This window comes from Colias croceus, chromosome 11, assembly GCF_905220415.1.
Source record: "Colias croceus chromosome 11, ilColCroc2.1".
Lineage (NCBI taxonomy): Eukaryota > Metazoa > Arthropoda > Insecta > Lepidoptera > Pieridae > Colias > Colias croceus.
Genome location: NC_059547.1, coordinates 1,155,475 through 1,173,539, shown reverse-complemented (window position 1 = coordinate 1,173,539; position 18,065 = coordinate 1,155,475). Strand labels below are relative to the sequence as shown.

The window sequence follows — 18,065 nt, the reverse complement described above, 5'->3', positions numbered from 1 at the left end:
AGCATTGGCTAATCTGAATTCTATTTCGATAGGAATGGCGGTTGGTCTACCCAGGGTTTGGCTTTTTATTCTAGTTTTACCTTTAATTCTTTGGCATAATATTATGATATACTAGCTGCTCCGCGCGGTTTCAACCCCGTGGCTCCACTCCTGTTGCCCGTAGCGTGATGAAATATATTATCCTAAATTAGTGTTGCCTATAACCTTCCTCGATAAATGGGCTATCTAACACCGAAAGAATTTTTCAAATCGGACCAGTAGTTCCCGAGATTAGCGCGTTCAAACAAACAAACAAACAAACTCTTCAGCTTTATAATATTAGTATAGATTATGTAGTTAGATATAAGTTACAGATTATGTAATATTGACATGATTTTAAAAAAGCAACTATGGAGTTTCTTGCCGGTTCTTCTCCATATACTGCTTTCCGAATCGGTGGTAAATGTTAAAAATACTTATGTAATGACGATTCGAAAGTGCTACTAAAAGTAGTCTAATTGAATAAATAAATGTTTGAGTTTGAGTTTAATCCTGTCATTGAGTGTCGATACTGGTATTCTGTAATGTTTTGCAGCAGCATATTGGCCTCTTCCCCTTTTGCTATGCTTTCTAAGGCAGCATTTAAATCTTCCTGAGTGTAATTGGTGGCACGAAGCGATTTTCTATAATATTTACGTCCTAAAATATCCACAGCCTTTTAATTACATAAACAGAAATAATCTCAATGATATTAATGTTTTATCATTTTAATTTGTTATGCCAAACTTAAAACGATATAATATGACCCAAGTTGAGAACCCCTGCTTTTTTATATGAGCGTTTGAAACGGGGCAAGTTCGAATGAATAGTATTCCGAACTTACCTCATATCAAAACGATTGGTAAAGATCGAAAATACAAAAATGTCCGAAATGGCACTATTTATGATCTATCTACTGCTTTGTTATCACTAATAACGTAATAATAAACAATTACAAGTATAAAACATATAAATATCTCACCTGAGAGGAAAGTTACAGATGATGGGTAAAGATCGAAAATCTTCAAAATTTCGTCGAAAATGACAGTTGGCAAAAAATGCATTTCACACACAACCACACGGTTAGAACGCTCGAGGCAGTGTGAGATGGGGGACGGCATGAGTTGTCCTTCACCGCTAGGTTGTCATAAGTAAAACTATTTGCCGAAATCTCAGGTAAATGAGAATTTTCGTACTTTACCCTTTTACGATGTTACCCCGACGCACCTTATTGACTTATTGATGTGTATTTTTTTTTTTATTATTAATGAATTTGATAATTTAATAATAATATTGAAATTTAGGATAAAATTATTAATTGTAATTCCATATGTCTTGACGGGTAGAATATGGCTGGATCTCATATTTGTATAACACCTTGTATTGTACCCATGTACATGGAATAAAATATTTGAATTTGAATTTGAATTTGAATTCTATCGCGGGCCTCGAGCGAGGGGACGGAATCCAGAAATTCCGTAACGAATAAAAATGTTGTGTGGTTTTATGAAACCACGGTAAAAGTGAAACTTTTTTCACACTATAGACATTTAACTAAAAATTATCGTATTTGTACGATAATTATCGTACTTATCGTGCGTCACGCGACATGCGCTACACAGACCAAAAAGTTTGAGACGATGTAATAAAAGTTTCACTTTAAAAACCTGACGCTCCCCACTCCGACGGGCGGAGGTGTGGCTTGAAGGCATAGCATGCATTATACCTTTACCGCGGCAGTACCCGAGTGCCACACGTCGTTTTTTTTATTCTATCACCAATATAACGTATACAATTTCAATTGAATACAATTAATTAAACAAATTATTAAATTATATTAGATATTTTAACGTGGTAAATACGAAGAATGCATGTGGGTATATTGATCTATGAAAATTCTACACCTTATAAAGATCTTCTCTAGAAACTTCTCTTGAATAACTTAAGACAATATTATCGCGTGGAGTCAGAAAATTATTCCCCTTTTAGCGAATCTGTCGCTACAACAACGCTACAGTAAACACGTGATAAACATTGGACTGATTTATTAGTATGTATGCTCGTACACCAGAAATGACTATACAATTACTGCTTTGGTACGTTGTTTAGCAGTTTTGATATGATACGTAGATAGAGTAAAGAAAGATAGAGCTCAATGGTATTGCACATAATATTAGTCATGTTTCCCGTTAAAAATAAACATCAAAGATTATTTATATTTAAGAAATATGCTTTAAAAGCTAGAATAACTGGCAGAACTTTTGAATTTACGAATATTTTTCAAACAAAAACAAAAGCACTACAATTATAAAACATCATCACATTGGATAGAGTCAGTAACACTATTACCAGTAACCCTTTCCTTTACAACATAATATTATAAAACAATCTATCTGTCCGTCTCTGTATGCTTCATAGAGACGGACAGATAGCAACAATTTAATCCTAAAACTACCTAACAGATTTTGATGCGGTTTTTTTAGTATACATATAATTTGTTGGCGAAGCCACGCGCGGATAATTAGTAATAACCTACTCCCACAAACTTTAGCTATCCATAACAAATTATAACTTCAATTGTATCCCATTAAACCATTTCATTATGTTTATACAGCCATAATAGAGTAAAATTATCCATTGAACAAATACAGTTCAATTACAGCCGATTCGCTAATGAAGTTTCATATATCAATAACGAGGTAGTTTTGATAATAGTAGGCATACATCCAGACATGTAAACATATTTTTGTACTGTTAAAGTGACATTTATGAAGATTTTGTTTGTTTGAAAGCGCTAATCTCGGGAACTACTGGTCCGATTTGAAAAATTCTTTCCGTGTTATACACCACTATTTTTTAATCAGTACAAAAACTTTAAGGACATGTTAGCGAATACTTTATTATCATATATATGATGTAAGAATTACATAATATCGATAAATAGCAAAGATATAATCATTTGTTTATTTAAGAAAGTCTCACTAAAATCATAGACACATTGCAGAGTTCATTCACTTATTCACTGATAGTATTACCTAACCTTGGGCAATAGAATGAAACAAGAGATGTAGTTACTAACTTTATTTATTTTAATTTCCTAAATTCAAATCTCCCCTTCATACTTCATCCGGGCTTAGGACCGGCATAATTACTTTTTTACAATAAATTAGGTACGTAGGTATGTACCTAATTACAAAACAAACAATATCAAAATCGAATTTTGGCGTATTTAAGAAGTTAGAATCAGCTGTTTTTACAATACTAGTCTGTATGAGAGAAAAAACGATTGTGGCGTGTTTAAGAAGTTAGAATCAGCTGTTTTTACAATACCTAACCTGTATTGAAAGAAAAAACGATTTTGGCGTGTTTACGAAGTTAGAATCAGCTGTTTTTACAATACCTAATCTGTATTGAAAGAAAAAACGATTTTGGCGTGTTTAAGAAGTTAGAATCAGCTGTTTTTACAATACCTAACCTGTATTGAAAGAAAAAACGATTTTAGCGTGTTTAAGAAGTTAGAATCAGCTGGTATTTACAATTATCTTAACTAACCTTACAAGTATTTCAATAATTGTCCTTCAAAATTTCCACCACCATTATCAATACACAGACGTGCACGTTTTATTAAATTGTTTTTAACGAGAGAAGTAGGTACGTTTTTTTGTCTTTTCACTTCATCCAATATGCGCTGTTTTAATTGTTCGACACTAACCGGCTCACTTTTGTTCACTTAATTTCACTCCACAAAAAGAAGTCCAAGGGTGTGAGATCAGGTGAGCGAGGAGGCTAAGCAGCAGGCCCGCCTCGACCGATCCACTGACTTCCAAACTCCGCTGTGAGAAATTCATGAACCGCCATCCGCAGCGTTATTTGACATTCGTACTACGTCGAGTCGAGGATCCTCTTCAAAATACGCTAGTACATTACACGTTAACATTTTGTGACAACGCCTGCTGGTAAGCATTTACCACGGTTCGTACATTTGGCGATCGAGCATTCGGGACTCAGGTACTCTTTAACTGTACATACGTACTGCTGCACTCGCATTTTCTCCACTCAAAAAGAACGCACGAAGCATAAGTACATAATCCCGTGATATGATATTGTACCGGGAAAAACGTAAACAAACGCGACGAAAAAAAGCAAGTTTTCACTTCCGCTAACAATTAGGCACTGTTTAGTGTTTGTCGCAACGCGTTCGGCCTTCGGCGTTGGGGTGCGAAGTGCGAACTGCGACGCGGGCGCAGGCCACAGAGGGAAAGGGGGTGGCGGGGTGAAGGATGGCGAGCTTCGACGCGAGTTTGCCGGAATTTATCAATGGAGCTGTGCAGCGGACCTATTCGAAATCGTACGCTAGAAAATTACAACACAATACCTAGTGTGGGTCATTGACTAAGAATAGGTTTAACAATTTTTACGTATTTATGTGGACAATTTTGGGACATTTCTGTTTGTTAGTGTTTTTAATTATTTCTTACACAAATATGATTGGTTAAAGGTACTTAACACCCTGTAAATTTTTTTGTACTGATTAAAAAATAGTGGTGTATAGCCCATTTATCGAGATAGGCTCTATATAGGCTACTAGCTTTCCGTCCGCGGCTTCGCCCGCGTTTTTAAAGAAAACCCCGCATAGTTCCCGTTCCCGTGGGATTTCCTGGATAAAACCTAGCCTTTATTACTCGTGGATAATGTACCTAGCTTTCGAATGGTGAATTTTTAAAATCAGTCCGGTAGTTTATGAGCCTATTCATTACAATCAAACAAACAAACAAAGTTTTCCTCTTTATAATATTAATGAAGATATATCATCACGCTAAGACCAATAGGAACGGAACAATACAGGTAAAACCGCAGGGCACAGATAGTAATGTTATAACACATGGTACGGGGGCAGATGTAATGCGTTTCAAACTGTTCATCACGTCTCAAATATTCACAGAGCAGTAAATGGATCCTAGACGGACAAATATTTACGGTTCTCTTTGCTATTTTAGAAATACGATAAATAACTAAGTCGTAGTTCGTTCGGCATTGAAATTTTATTCAATCAGTTTGAGAGGAATGCTTTGTGCTCAGTTTACAAGGATGTCTGTCATTTAGATAAGTAATACTTTTAATCTTGATAAAAATCTTCGTAATTCAAATTCAAGCAACCAGGACTCATTTTGTTAGTAACAATTAATAACTTTAAAAAATACGTCAGTAAAAATATACAGGGTTCAAAAGAAAGTTTATATTTTGTGGATGAATAAAAAAAAAGTAAGCGGTGTATTGAAAAAATGTTTATTAATTATTAAAGTGCATAATATGGGAATTTATTTCTTAAAAATAATATCGTCCAAATGCAGTCCATTGCGTTCACGGCACTCATTTAATCGAACACTAAAATTATTTATGACAGCTCGGCAGGTAGAAACGGTGATGGCTGCCATTTCGTGCCGGATATTTTCTTTTAAATGCACTAGAGAAGTTGGTTTTTTGGCATACACTGTTCGATTAAATGAGTGCCGTGAACGCAATGGACTGCATTTGGACAATATTATTTTTAAGAAATAAATTCCCATAGTATGCACTTTAATAATTAATAAACATTTTTTCAATACACCGCTTACTTTTTTTTTATTCATCCACAAAATATAAACTTTCTTTTGAGACACCCTGTACAATTTGTTATGACTACTAGGAATGCACTCCACTGTTACAATACTATCAATGAAGTAGACAGTTTGAAGCAGTGCAGCAGTCGAGCCGACTCGCTATACAGCATGATTACAATTATTCGAAAATTTTCTATTATACTTATATAATATCTACTATAAGTTACAAATATATATGATTAAAGACGACTTCACAGATAGGTACTTAATTTCCAAAATGCACATGACGTTATAAAATTAGACCACAGAAGACCACATGCTTAAATTATACACTATAAGAAACCAGCTAATAAAATACAATCGCCCTATATTCTATTTTTAAATCATCGCTCTAGAACAACCCTTTTATAAACAGGTTCAACATAAAATCGATAAATTTTAACACGATTCGCTAAAAGGAAAAAGCTGCTCACAATTGTTTACTTTATAACAAAATCTAGTTATAACATAGTATACAGTATACAGTATACAATGGCTTTATATTTTCCATTACGCTTCGCTTTTCTTTTAACTATCTCTCTATATTATTAACTCCATTGTCGAGCTAAAATTATGGATTGGAAAATGGAAGTTTATAATTTTGTTTCGCAATATGGATCGTCAATATTATCACTATGAATACAAGCTTGTTCTTTACAGTTTTATGTTGCTTTTATAGTGTTGTCAGTTATTGGTTATTCAAGCTTTAGATTAAAAAGGATCTTTTTCCTTGATAAATGAAATGCGCTGATCTCGGGAACTTCTGGTCCGATTTGGAAAATTTTTTCGGTGTTAGATAGCCCATTATCGAGGAAGGCTATAGGCTATATATCATCTCGCTAAGTCCAACAGAAGTGTAGCACTGCGTACTGGTAAAACCGCGGAGCACTGCTAGTCTAAAATAAATGAAAAAATCATTCCGAAAAATGTTTTTCTATAACTGTATACAGTTAAAAGTTGCCTCAAAATATTATATCATGAAAACATCGTTTGTAGTTCAGCAGTTAATAATCTATCAATCATAATTGAAATTGTTAAACCAAATTTATACACAGTTACAAACAAAGAAGTGAACTAACTCCTTTTAATGAACACAAACACAAACACAAGGATAAAGACTCATCTTTTTACACACATATAAAGTTCTCAAGATAATCATCTCATTACAACAAGCTGGTAGCAATAAAATGGCTCATATAATCCTTCCTCAAGACTATTAAAGTACAGAGCGACAAATACACACATGTGCACACGTAGCAAATTTAGTGTGTACGTGATGTTGCACTTAGTAAGATTTTCCTTAAATGTTTTTGTTTATTAACACAATATGTTGTAACTTGTAGGGTAAGTGAGCTAAGAACTGAGTAAGAGCAAAAAATAAGAATTTGGAAAATGCGTGTGCACCAATTAAATCTCAATATGATACATTATTCATATCAAGACTGTCCATCTGGTGACTCTTTTTCGGGTTCATAAATTTATTTTTAATAGTTACTAGCGGTCCGCCCCGGCTTCGCCCGTGGTACATATTTACGTTTTCTCTACATAAGAACCATCTTCGTACTTCAAGGAATCTAATAAAAAAATAATTATCGAAATCGGTCCACCCGTTCACGCGTGATGCCGTGACAACGCGAAGCGGGTTTCATTTTTATATATTTTGTGCGTTGTTCAGGCACCAATCTGTTTTTGTACCAAAATAATTTTCACTCGCGTGACAAAATAAATCCTTAATTCACTTGTTTTTACATACACTAACATTTTTGCCAACTTATCTTTACATTATTAAATATAATTTCCATTGTTTCAGATTCAAAGCGAGATCACTGCAACAAGACAGTTGAGATATATGAAGATGTGTCGTCTCCGCCCGTCACAGCCGAGAACTTTGGTCGACCGCTCACTTGTACATATAGGTATAATAGAAAGAAAGAAAGAAAGAAAAAATGTTTATTTGGCAAAATAGTGAGACACAATACAGTAAAAGCATAAATTTTTTTTTTTTTTTTTTTTTTTTTTTTATGTTAATAGCAGGCAAACGAGCAGACGGGTCACCTGATGTTAAGTGAACATCGTCGCCCACTTGCACCCACAATACCAGGGGTATGGCGAGTGTGTTGCCGGCCTTTAAGGTGGGTGTACGCTCTTTTCTTAAAGGTCCCCAAATCGTAACTCATTGGAAACACTGCCGGCGGGAGCAGATTCCAAATTTCCGTAGCACGAGGCAAAAAGCTTCTTTTAAAGCGAACTGTTGTTGATCGCCAGCTGTCCAGATGGTATGGATGGAATTTGAGCTTGTGACGTGCTGTACGGTGGTGGAATTCAGCCGCAGGCAGTGTTCCAAACAGTTCTTCAGAGCACTCCCCATGATAAATGCGGTAGAAGACGCACAAGGAGGCGACTTCTCTACGCAGTGCTAAAGAATCAAGCCGATCGGTTAGACTTGGCTCGCCAACGAGGCGCACAGCTCTCCGTTGGATTCGGTCAAATGGAAGGAGATACTGTTGAGGTGCACCGGCCCAGAGATGGGAGCAGTATTCCATATGCGGCCTGACTTGCGCCTTATAAAGGTTAAGGCGATGGCTCGGAGTGAAATACTGCCCCGCTCTACAGAGTACACCTAATTTCTGGGAAGCTAACTTAGCTTTTCCTTCCAGATGACAAGAGAACTGCACATCACTCGTGATTTCGAGACCAAGAATTCCGATACTGGCTGTGGCTTTTAGGGGAGTACTTTGAAAAATGGGAGTCGCGATAAAGGGATTCTTCTTAGCGGTAAATGCGCAGACTTGTGTCTTATTGGGGTTAAATTGGACCAGGTTAATTCGACCCCAATTCGAGACTTCTTCTAAGGAAGTTTCGATTTCGGACACAAGATCGTTCCGACACTCAATGACGCGATCCCGAGAAATATTGCTTCGGCCGGCATAAACTGCATCACACGTACTGTCATCTGCATAGCAATGAATGCTGCTAACGCGCAGCAAATCATTGATATGCAGAAGAAACAGTGTGGGAGACAGAACGCAGCCTTGAGGTACACCAGCGTTCACGAGCTTGGGTTCGGAGCATGAACCGTCGACCACGACTTTCATACTACGCTCAGTGAGAAAACTGGCGACCCATCGGCAAAAGTTCTCGGGAAGCCCATAGGAAGAAAGCTTCGAAAGAAGCGCTTTGTGCCAGACCCGATCAAAGGCTTTCGCTATGTCCAAACTGACCGCCAATGCTTCACCCTTGCTCTCTATCGCCTCCGCCCAACGATGTGTTAAATATACTAGAAGATCACCAGCCGATCGTCCGTGACGGAATCCATACTGACGGTCACAGATCAGCTGGTGCTCCTCCAGATATTTCAGCAACTGGCGATTGATAATGGTTTCCATTATCTTGGAGAGCAAAGAAGTGATAGCTATGGGTCGATAATTGGACGGGTCCGAGCGATCGCCCTTTTTCGGGATCGGATGCACTAAAGCCGTCTTCCATGAGTTCGGGACAACGCCTGTAGAGTAGGAGTACCGGAAAAGTCGCGTCAGAACCGGAGCCAACTCAGGTGCGCACATCTTAAGCACAATAGGAGGAATACCGTCAGGGCCACTTGACTTATGGACGTCCAGGGAAAGGAGTGCTTTACGCACTGCTCTCTGACTAAAACGAATGTCAGGCATGGATGCTTCACATCGTGGGATGGTAGGTGGCAAGAACCCTGTGTCGTCCAACGTCGAATTAGCAGCAAAAAGAGAGCCAAGAAGGTCGGCTTTCTCTTTTGCTGTGTGGGCCAACGAGTCATTCTCCATGCGCAGAGATGGTAGGGACGGCTGACAAAAATTCCCTTGCACAGCTTTAGCGAGGGCCCAAAAGGCTCGAGTTCCAGAAGGAAGTAGGGCAAGTTTTTCGCCAAGCTTAGCAATGTGCTCTGCTTTCGCTCTTGCAATAGCCTTCTTGAAGGACCTAGAGGCCGAGTTCAATTCTCTTTTCAATGTACGGGCGTTTGGATCACTAGATGCGAGTGCATTGGCCCAGGCCTGGAAGCAATCTTGTTTACGGCGCGATGCCGATTTGCAAGAGCGACCAAACCAAGGCTGGGACTTGCCACCCACGGGAACAACAGAGTTTGGAACAAAGAGCTCCATTCCCTGAAGCACCACATCGGCGACAGAGTCAGCACACGCACTAGGATCATTCGCGGAGAAACAAACTCGGCTCCAGGGATACGATGAGAAGAAAGTACGCATCCCATCCCAATCTGCCGACTTATAGTGCCAAACGCGGCGGTGGCCTGCACGTGGAGGCCGAGGTAAGCGCAAGATTGGCACTGAACTCCGGACTAGGCAGTGGTCGGAAGAGCCCATAGGGGCATCGACATTTACCTGGTAGCCTTCCGGGTGGGAAGTCAGCAGAAGGTCCAACAAAGAAGGCGTATGATCCTCAATGTCTGGAATTCGCGTGGGCGATGATACCAATTGCGTGAGGTTATAGGCAAGAGCGAAGTCGTGTACAGATCTACCCGCATGGTCGGTTGTTCGTGACTTGAGAAATTCGGTATGATGAGCATTGAAGTCACCAAGGACAACGATTTCTGCAGCAGGAGTCTGATTAAGCACGGTGTCAACCGATGACTGAATGTGCTCAAAGAGTCGGTCCGATTCGTCATTTCCGCTATGGGACCTATAAAGGCACGCATAGATGCGCGGGTGGTCGTCGCATTCTACACGTAGCCAAAGGATGGAAAGGTCCCTACCTTCAAGATGACCAAGGCGACGAAAGCAGATATCTTCCCGGATATATGCGCATACACCAGCGCGGGGTAAAAAATTGTGCTCCAGGCTGAAGCCAGGGTAACTAAGGTATGACGCATCAGACGGTGAAGATATCTGAGTTTCGGTTAGAAACAGTAAGGCCGGCTTCGCCGTTTCGAGGTGGTAATGCACGGCGTTGATATTAGAGTGAATACCCCTGATATTGCAGAAGTTAACGCGGAGCGTGGAAAGGGGTGCGCAGGTCTTTCTGCTCTTTTTGCCTGGTAGGGAAGTAACGAGCGGTATTTTGCCCTCCCCAGAATACGTAGGGCGGCCTGAACAAGATTGCTCAGGGAGGGATTCTCCAGCATCAAAAGAGCTGGTACCCTCCTGGGGTAAATTTCTGTTTAAAACCGCTGCCATGATGCTTAAAGGGAGGGGGGGGGATGGGCTTCCGGATGCCTCACTTACCTAATGCGAAACGCAAATTTATGCTTCACGCCGGTTTCCTGTGAGGTAGTGGTCCTGCCCCGGACGAACTACAGCCCGTTCGTGCTACATACAGAGACTGTATGCAGCTGTAGTTCTACCACTCTAAACTAATCGCCAGAGCCTCGTTTGTAGACCAGCAGGGTGCACCACGAGCAGGTGAGGTTGGCTTTGGCCAAAAGGTGTTATATGGCCATGACACCCCAAAGAAATTACAAAAAAGAAATGAATAAACAATACAAAAACAAAAAATAAAACAATGTTAGATAAAAGTGCCCCCGTATCGCCAAAAAGGATCGAGTTCAGCATGTGCCAGGCATATGCCTGGCGCTGGTTTTCGACAAGATCCCTATATCCCTAATATTTAATTAAATATTAAAACAATTATAATAAAGCAAAATTAATTGAAAATCAGTCAATAGAATAACTGGTTACACAGATTGTATGTTCTTGAGTTAATGAATTAAAACCAATCACTTATTGCTGCGCTATTTTTATGTATTTTTTACCGATTAAGTTTATCTTCGAGCTTAATATTACTGAATTGTTTTTCTTCTAAGTCTGTAACCTTGTACGAATTCCCAAAAATATATTTTAAGACTGACCAGGCAAAAATACTGTCCGACTTCAATTAAGGAAAAACATTTAAAAATGCTTTTTTCGCAGGTTTAGAGCATTCCGCGGGTCACCAAAAGACTGGATCTTAAGGATACGTTTCAAGAAGTTCAAAGTGGGTAGTTTAATAAATGGCACCACTTGTCACAAGGGATATATGCAGGTGAGTTCTGGAACTTCGCAGACGTTAAGTGCCGCGTCAGATTAAAGCTAATAGCTCTGAACTGCACAAAGTTACGTAGTTGCTATTCACAAAACATTGTTACGATTAGAGAACATTTTGAAGATACCATGTTGTGGATAAGCCAATTTATTTGAGATAGGAAACTTTAAAATGACTAAGCCACAATAGCAGGATAGGTATGCAGCAAAGGATGGAAAGTAAAATGATTGAACTTGTATAGAAGTAATTTATAGACATAATATATTAAAAGAACTTGTGGATACTTCCAATAAATGCGACTTTCCATGATAGTTAATACAAACACAAACTGACTGACCAAACACAGAGGACGCAGTTCTAGACTCAATCCCCAACGGAGGTCTTCATATAAATGTTTGGTTTGGTATAACTTCGGAAAACAAGATATAAAACAGATGTGGAGTGCCCCAGTTGAGAGCACACTGTATTCACTTATTGCTATTGACTATCCTACTCAAATATATCCAAAAAGTGTAAAGTTCTTAGAGAATGATGGTTTGATTCGTTATAGTTATACGTTGTATATTTTAGTTTGACAATAAATGCATCCACTGTCAATAAGGCATCCTAAAGCAAACAATGAAAATCAGTGATGATACACTGAGTGGCAAGCCTAATTATGGCATACATATTTTATAGAAATACCTATTTATTTCATTAATGTATATTTTTTGTATCCATTATAAACGTATTTTCATTTCATTTCATTTTATAAGGAGGAACGCTGGCTCCTAAGACACAGAGTTCCTCTAGTTAAGGAGTCAGCGTACATATTTTTGTAAAGTTAGTGTTTTTAGCAAATAAAGATTTTTTTATTTTATTCAAATCCATTACTTTTTTCATCGACGATCATAATATTTCAACATTGTCATTATTCTAATTATATTGCCATATAGAGCTCTTGCTTTTCTGTAGACCATATTAAATCACAGTATTCTTTCAACAAACACTACGCCATCAAAATTATCATAATAATATTAAGTACAAGTTACGCTTAAGCAAACGAACAGAAACGAAATTGCTCCAGTCCAATCCAAAAGCTCAAAGCTCACAAATTTCAATAAGAAATCACGATCCAATAATCTCCGAGCAAATTGGTCTTCCGTACTTTTACTGAGTTCAGAATTAATTAATAAATTCGACCCAAATTAACTAACGCACCTTACTGCGCTAGTCGTAGCGTAATTTCACGGCTCAAAAATTTTGACCTTTGTCTTAACATTTCTTGATTCGATTCGCTCGGATTTAACGGGATTATTAAAATACTGAATCTTGAATCAAGTTTTGTACTGAAAAATGGTTTTGGTATTGATAGATAATTTGTTCGTTTTAGGGTTTGTAGGTTTTTCAATCCTTGGTTAAAATTAATCCGTCCAATATAATATTACACGAACATTTTAAAAGTTCACCTGTAAACTGTCAAATAGGAACAATTAGAATACATTTTTGAAATGGTAGTTTAATACGTTGTTCAATGAATAAGTTTAACCAAGGATTGAAAAATCAGCCCTAAGTAACTTTATGACATTTCAATAGGCAACTAACTACCTTAAGGCAACTACCATATATTCGTCATGATAACAAATTTTGGGATGAATAATATTTTGATCTAGCAAATGAAGATAATTTGAATTTGAATTAAAATTCAATCTTCCATATCTGAAATAAACTCCCAACTAAAACTAACATTACAAAACTGACAAAATATTGACGGCTATGTAAGCGCTGTGTGCCGAACATTTATCTCTTTTTCATTTTTCAACGTTTAACGTCAATATTTATTTTGTTTCAATTTAGGTCAATTTTGCACTTCAAAATCCATTAAAGTTTCATATTTTTCACAATATTTTTCATTTTATTCATTCATGGAAGGTGATTTCTTTCATACATTTATCAATGATGTTATTAAATCTGGTAACAATTAAGGAAATTGTTTTGGTCATTTCTATAATAAGTAGAAATGACCTTCTATAGTAAGTAATAAAAAATATATAATATACCGATTTCTGAATTTGCCTTTGGAAATATACTTTTTCCATCAAATAGATTTCTATTTTAAGTCTCTACAAAATTAATTCACGGTTGCCATAGCAACGCGCACACACACATTCTCATACTATGACGTCACTACCACCATAATTCTACACAAACATATTGTTCCAGATAGTCGATGGGAACGCAAAAACGGACGTATCAAACAGAAAAGAGCCGGGTCTATTCTGCGGGGAGATAGAGCAGCCGCAAACCTTTATATCCGAGACTAACTTCGTGAAAATTGTCTTCCACGCTGATAACTTCACCGACCAAACTTACTTCAGCTTTGACTCAAGGTTATTATGAACTAGACTTGTTAAGGAAAGCAGCTTGTATGTGTATTATGTAGACCATCTTAATATATATAAATCTCGTGTCACAATGTTTGTCCTCAATGGACTCCTAAACCACAATGTAACATATGCAGTTCGATCCAACTTGAGAGATAGGATAGTTTGAATCTCAAATCGTTTTAGAGAAAGCGGGCGAAGCCACGGGTGGTAAGCTAGTGGTATTATATAATTCGAAATAGTGAAAGAGAAGTATCGTTAATTTATTAATAACTGTTGAAATAGTCAAAAAAAAATTATGTTAGTTGACGCTGTGTTGTTTGAAATAATTTCTTGGTCTGTTTCTAAAAGAATTCTCGAGCCTATGTAGAAAAAATGTTTTTACCTTATGATAAATAAAACGTATTTTTTCAGACTTATGTCTGAAACTAGTTTGTGATTGGAATAAAGACTAGAAAGCAAAATAAGTCCTTCATTTGAGAAAATAGTATTCTTGTTTCTAATTATTGTTTTTATAAAAATTGTACTTACATTTATTCAAATTTAGACTCTAAACATAAGGTACAATTTTACAGAGCAGAACAGCAGTTCGAAGTGTACCTCAGATATGGACAGCATCCAGAACTATACCCGAATAGAAGAGGAGAAGTTGTGGCTGGGTAAGTTTCTTTTTTATTTAAGGGTGCATAAAGTAGATTTTTCATTGGCAATTATATTTATTCTGATTGTTATTGATTAAGTTAAACATAATATCGAACAACGATATTGAAGGCAGCTATTGTCTAGTGTAACAGGCGGTTCAAAATATTTTCTAAAGTTCCTATCTTTCTGCGAATCTTTCCAATATCAAATATCAAAATAATGCATAGGCACACCTTAACATTTTTTTAATCTTGTTTTTGCTATTCTAAGTGCGACCAGTGGCGTAGCTAGGGGGACAAGGGCCCTGGTGCATAGGGAAAGAACCGGGCCCTCCTCCTCCCCTCTTTCCGCGTAGTTTGAACTTATATTTGCCTTCAAAATTATTGATAAGAATAAGAATAGAAAACAGTGACAAGAACTTATCTCTAGTAGTTAGGCTAAATCCATACGTCGTCTCTATTAGATTCTTCATGTGTTTAATAGAAGAAAAAGGGAATAAATAAACAACGACGCACATGACAATATAGAATATTTATTATACAAATGAGATTAATTAATGGAAAAAACGATTTTTAACAGAATTCCCCGCCCAATTCACATTCTCTTGCGCGCTTTAATTTTTGCGAATTCGCCTATAATTTCACTCAAATCCAAGTTTGATGCCGCCTCATTTTCTATTGCAATTAACGATAAATGTCGGAGGCGATCTTGTCGAATGCTGTTTTACTGGAAACATTGATGAATTTAGTGTATCGTACTGTAAACAATCTAGTGTAAATATCAGTTTGGACAGGAAAATTCTCTGTTCCACTGTAAAATGAAGTGGGTACCCCGTTGTTTAAGCAGTTTACACTGCGATATTTACTGTTTCTTTTTTTCCGTGAAGTAGCTCATTTGTCAATTTGAATTTGAGTTTAGAATAACGTTGTTTATTTTTTGTTGTCGATCATGTTGAGAGCTATCATAGATTATACTTGTTTAAGTAGTATATTATTATTAGTCTGTGATTATACGGTTACCGTTATGCTGCAACCGGTATCGAATACATATTTTGTCATCGGAAATTTTTTTAGCGAAAATGAGTTCTAGCAGAATTTGGTGCCAGATGGATGGATGTGCGGAATATAAATCATAGCATTAGTGGTGATACTTGATGAAATAAGGCTGGTAGTAGGGAATTACGAATTACAACAGTCAGCGACACAACTAGCGTCAACTATTGTAGTACCTACGTCCCAGACCCCAGAAAGTTGAAAACATCGCCACAAATATCATAAATGAGAACTCATGCAAGGCAAGAGCGAATGAAAGTTTCATTAAAAAGTTGATGGGTGGAATTGGCGAATTGGTCTCACTACCGTCAAGCACGTGAGCTTATCGCTGATCCAATGTACTACGGGCGTACTCATCAAAACTACCAAATAACCGAACTAACGATAACAAACAGCACATGCCTATCGAGGACGCCTGGCGCATGTGTTGGAAACAAGGTTGGAAATGTTGAATAAGGAGTTCTATAATTGTTGGTTTAAAAAAAAACAAAAAAATGGCTCGAGCCTGCTCACGAGATTTTTTTTTATTTAAAAAAATATATAAAATTTTTTTTTTTCAAAGCTGAGGTTTGAGGGCCCCCTGAGCTCCAGGGCCCTGGTGCACTGCACCACCTAGCCATACGATAGCTACGCCACTGAGTGCGACGCATCGCAACTAAGTAACTTCACAGAATTTACACCCTCCCACTAAAACCCAACAACAATAGCACACCAATACATCACTCGCAAGAATATTTAAATCGCGTTTTTCCACCAATACATCCGAGTTGATTACAAGTTATAAATCAGAGATTGCAATAATAGGTGGCCGGGTGGCACGTCGACAATTCAACGCGATTTATTCACAATTTTGGTCACGTACCGACCAAAGTGCTAGCCATTTGGAGGCTGCCAGAAAATGATTCCACACTGACAGTTCAGTTAAGGGTCTTAGTAATTGCTGGGTCGATTTATGCTACAATAAAGCTTGATTGGTGGTCGAAAAATGGGGATGTTTATGCATGTTTCACTGCAATGCCGTGATTGTAAATGTATTTTATTATTTTTTATTGTTATGGATTAAAATGCTTTTAAATGGGTTGTTGATGCATTATGCCGCAATACACCTATATGAACAGGATATAGTGTGTGGAACTTTGCAAGATTGAAAAGTTATCCTATGACATGACGCTACGCAAGCTGCAAGCGAGAAGCTATTAAAAACCTAAAGAGTACCTACTAAATAACCTAAACCAAAAGATATACCAAATTAAACGTATGTATCTGGATAATGGCAATAGTAACCAAAAAGCCAACACATGTTTCGTTGCATTACATTACTATTCATATTAAAGAATAATTATCAATACCTAATTATTCTTTCTCTCTTTCTATTCGACACGATAATTCCACATATTATGTACCTACGCAATTCACAATTTAACAACAGTTGGAAGATAAAAATAGATGAAATAAATCAGCCATAATATGTTAATAGGAATGAAAGACAAATAATAGTGAATTTGCTGATTCTTCTCGGAAGAAGCGAAATTCCTAAAGGTACTGAAGGTTCATAGGTAGCGACAACTTTCCAGAAAGTGAGCTGCTCTTTTTTGTAATATGTATATAAAAAGGTAGTTTGAAACCAGGTAGTTATTATTATTTGTAGAAGATTACCAAAACAGAATTATTTGACATGGAATTTGAATATTTTCATGAGTGAGATATTTTTTATATTATAGAAAAAAAATCGATACCGAGGCGGGCAACAGTTTTGCTATCAATATTTTGCTAGGTACCTATTCATTAAAAAAATCTTATTTATAAAGCATAATATGAATGCTATAAAACTAAAATATTATATTTCCAGTTTAAAAACATAAATCACTAGTCCAAAATAGGTAAAAAATTAAAAAATACAGACTTTCAATATCAAGAGACGCCGAAAATTTGAATACCTTCATATGAAATATTACAATCGAAGGGGCACAGATTTATGTCTGTAATCAAATGAAAGAACGCTGACATCGGGTTCTATTGGTCTGAATCAATATTAGCTGACGTTACAAAGTCGACTGTATTCTTGGGATTTTCATTTCCAAAGTGACTTTGGTATTTGAATAATGTCTTGACTGTATTATACTTGGGTTGAGGTTTTGTATTCTGTTATTTGAGATCGCCTCCTTGGTACAGCGGTAGACGCGTGAGCGTAGAACCGAGGGGTCCTGGGTTCGATTCCCGGTGGAGACGAAGAAAAAAATGTCTCGGTCTGGCAGGACACAGAAGGCTGATCGCCAACTTGCCCCTGCTCCCTAAAGAAAATCGATCAGGGACACAGATGTATAATGCATCTGCCTCTTACCCCA

General features: G+C 37.3%; 1 protein-coding gene across 1 annotated transcript in view; it reads left to right on the top strand.

Moving 5' to 3' along the window:
• LOC123695274 overlaps positions 1–18,065 on the top strand; it is a 102,738-nt gene that overhangs the window by 59,226 nt on the left and 25,447 nt on the right. Inside the window, exons 2-5 of the mRNA XM_045641052.1 lie at positions 7,468–7,573; positions 11,552–11,663; positions 13,866–14,032; positions 14,602–14,685. Of these exons, the coding sequence (XP_045497008.1) occupies positions 7,468–7,573; positions 11,552–11,663; positions 13,866–14,032; positions 14,602–14,685 (469 nt within the window). The remainder of the gene's footprint in view (positions 1–7,467; positions 7,574–11,551; positions 11,664–13,865; positions 14,033–14,601; positions 14,686–18,065) is intronic.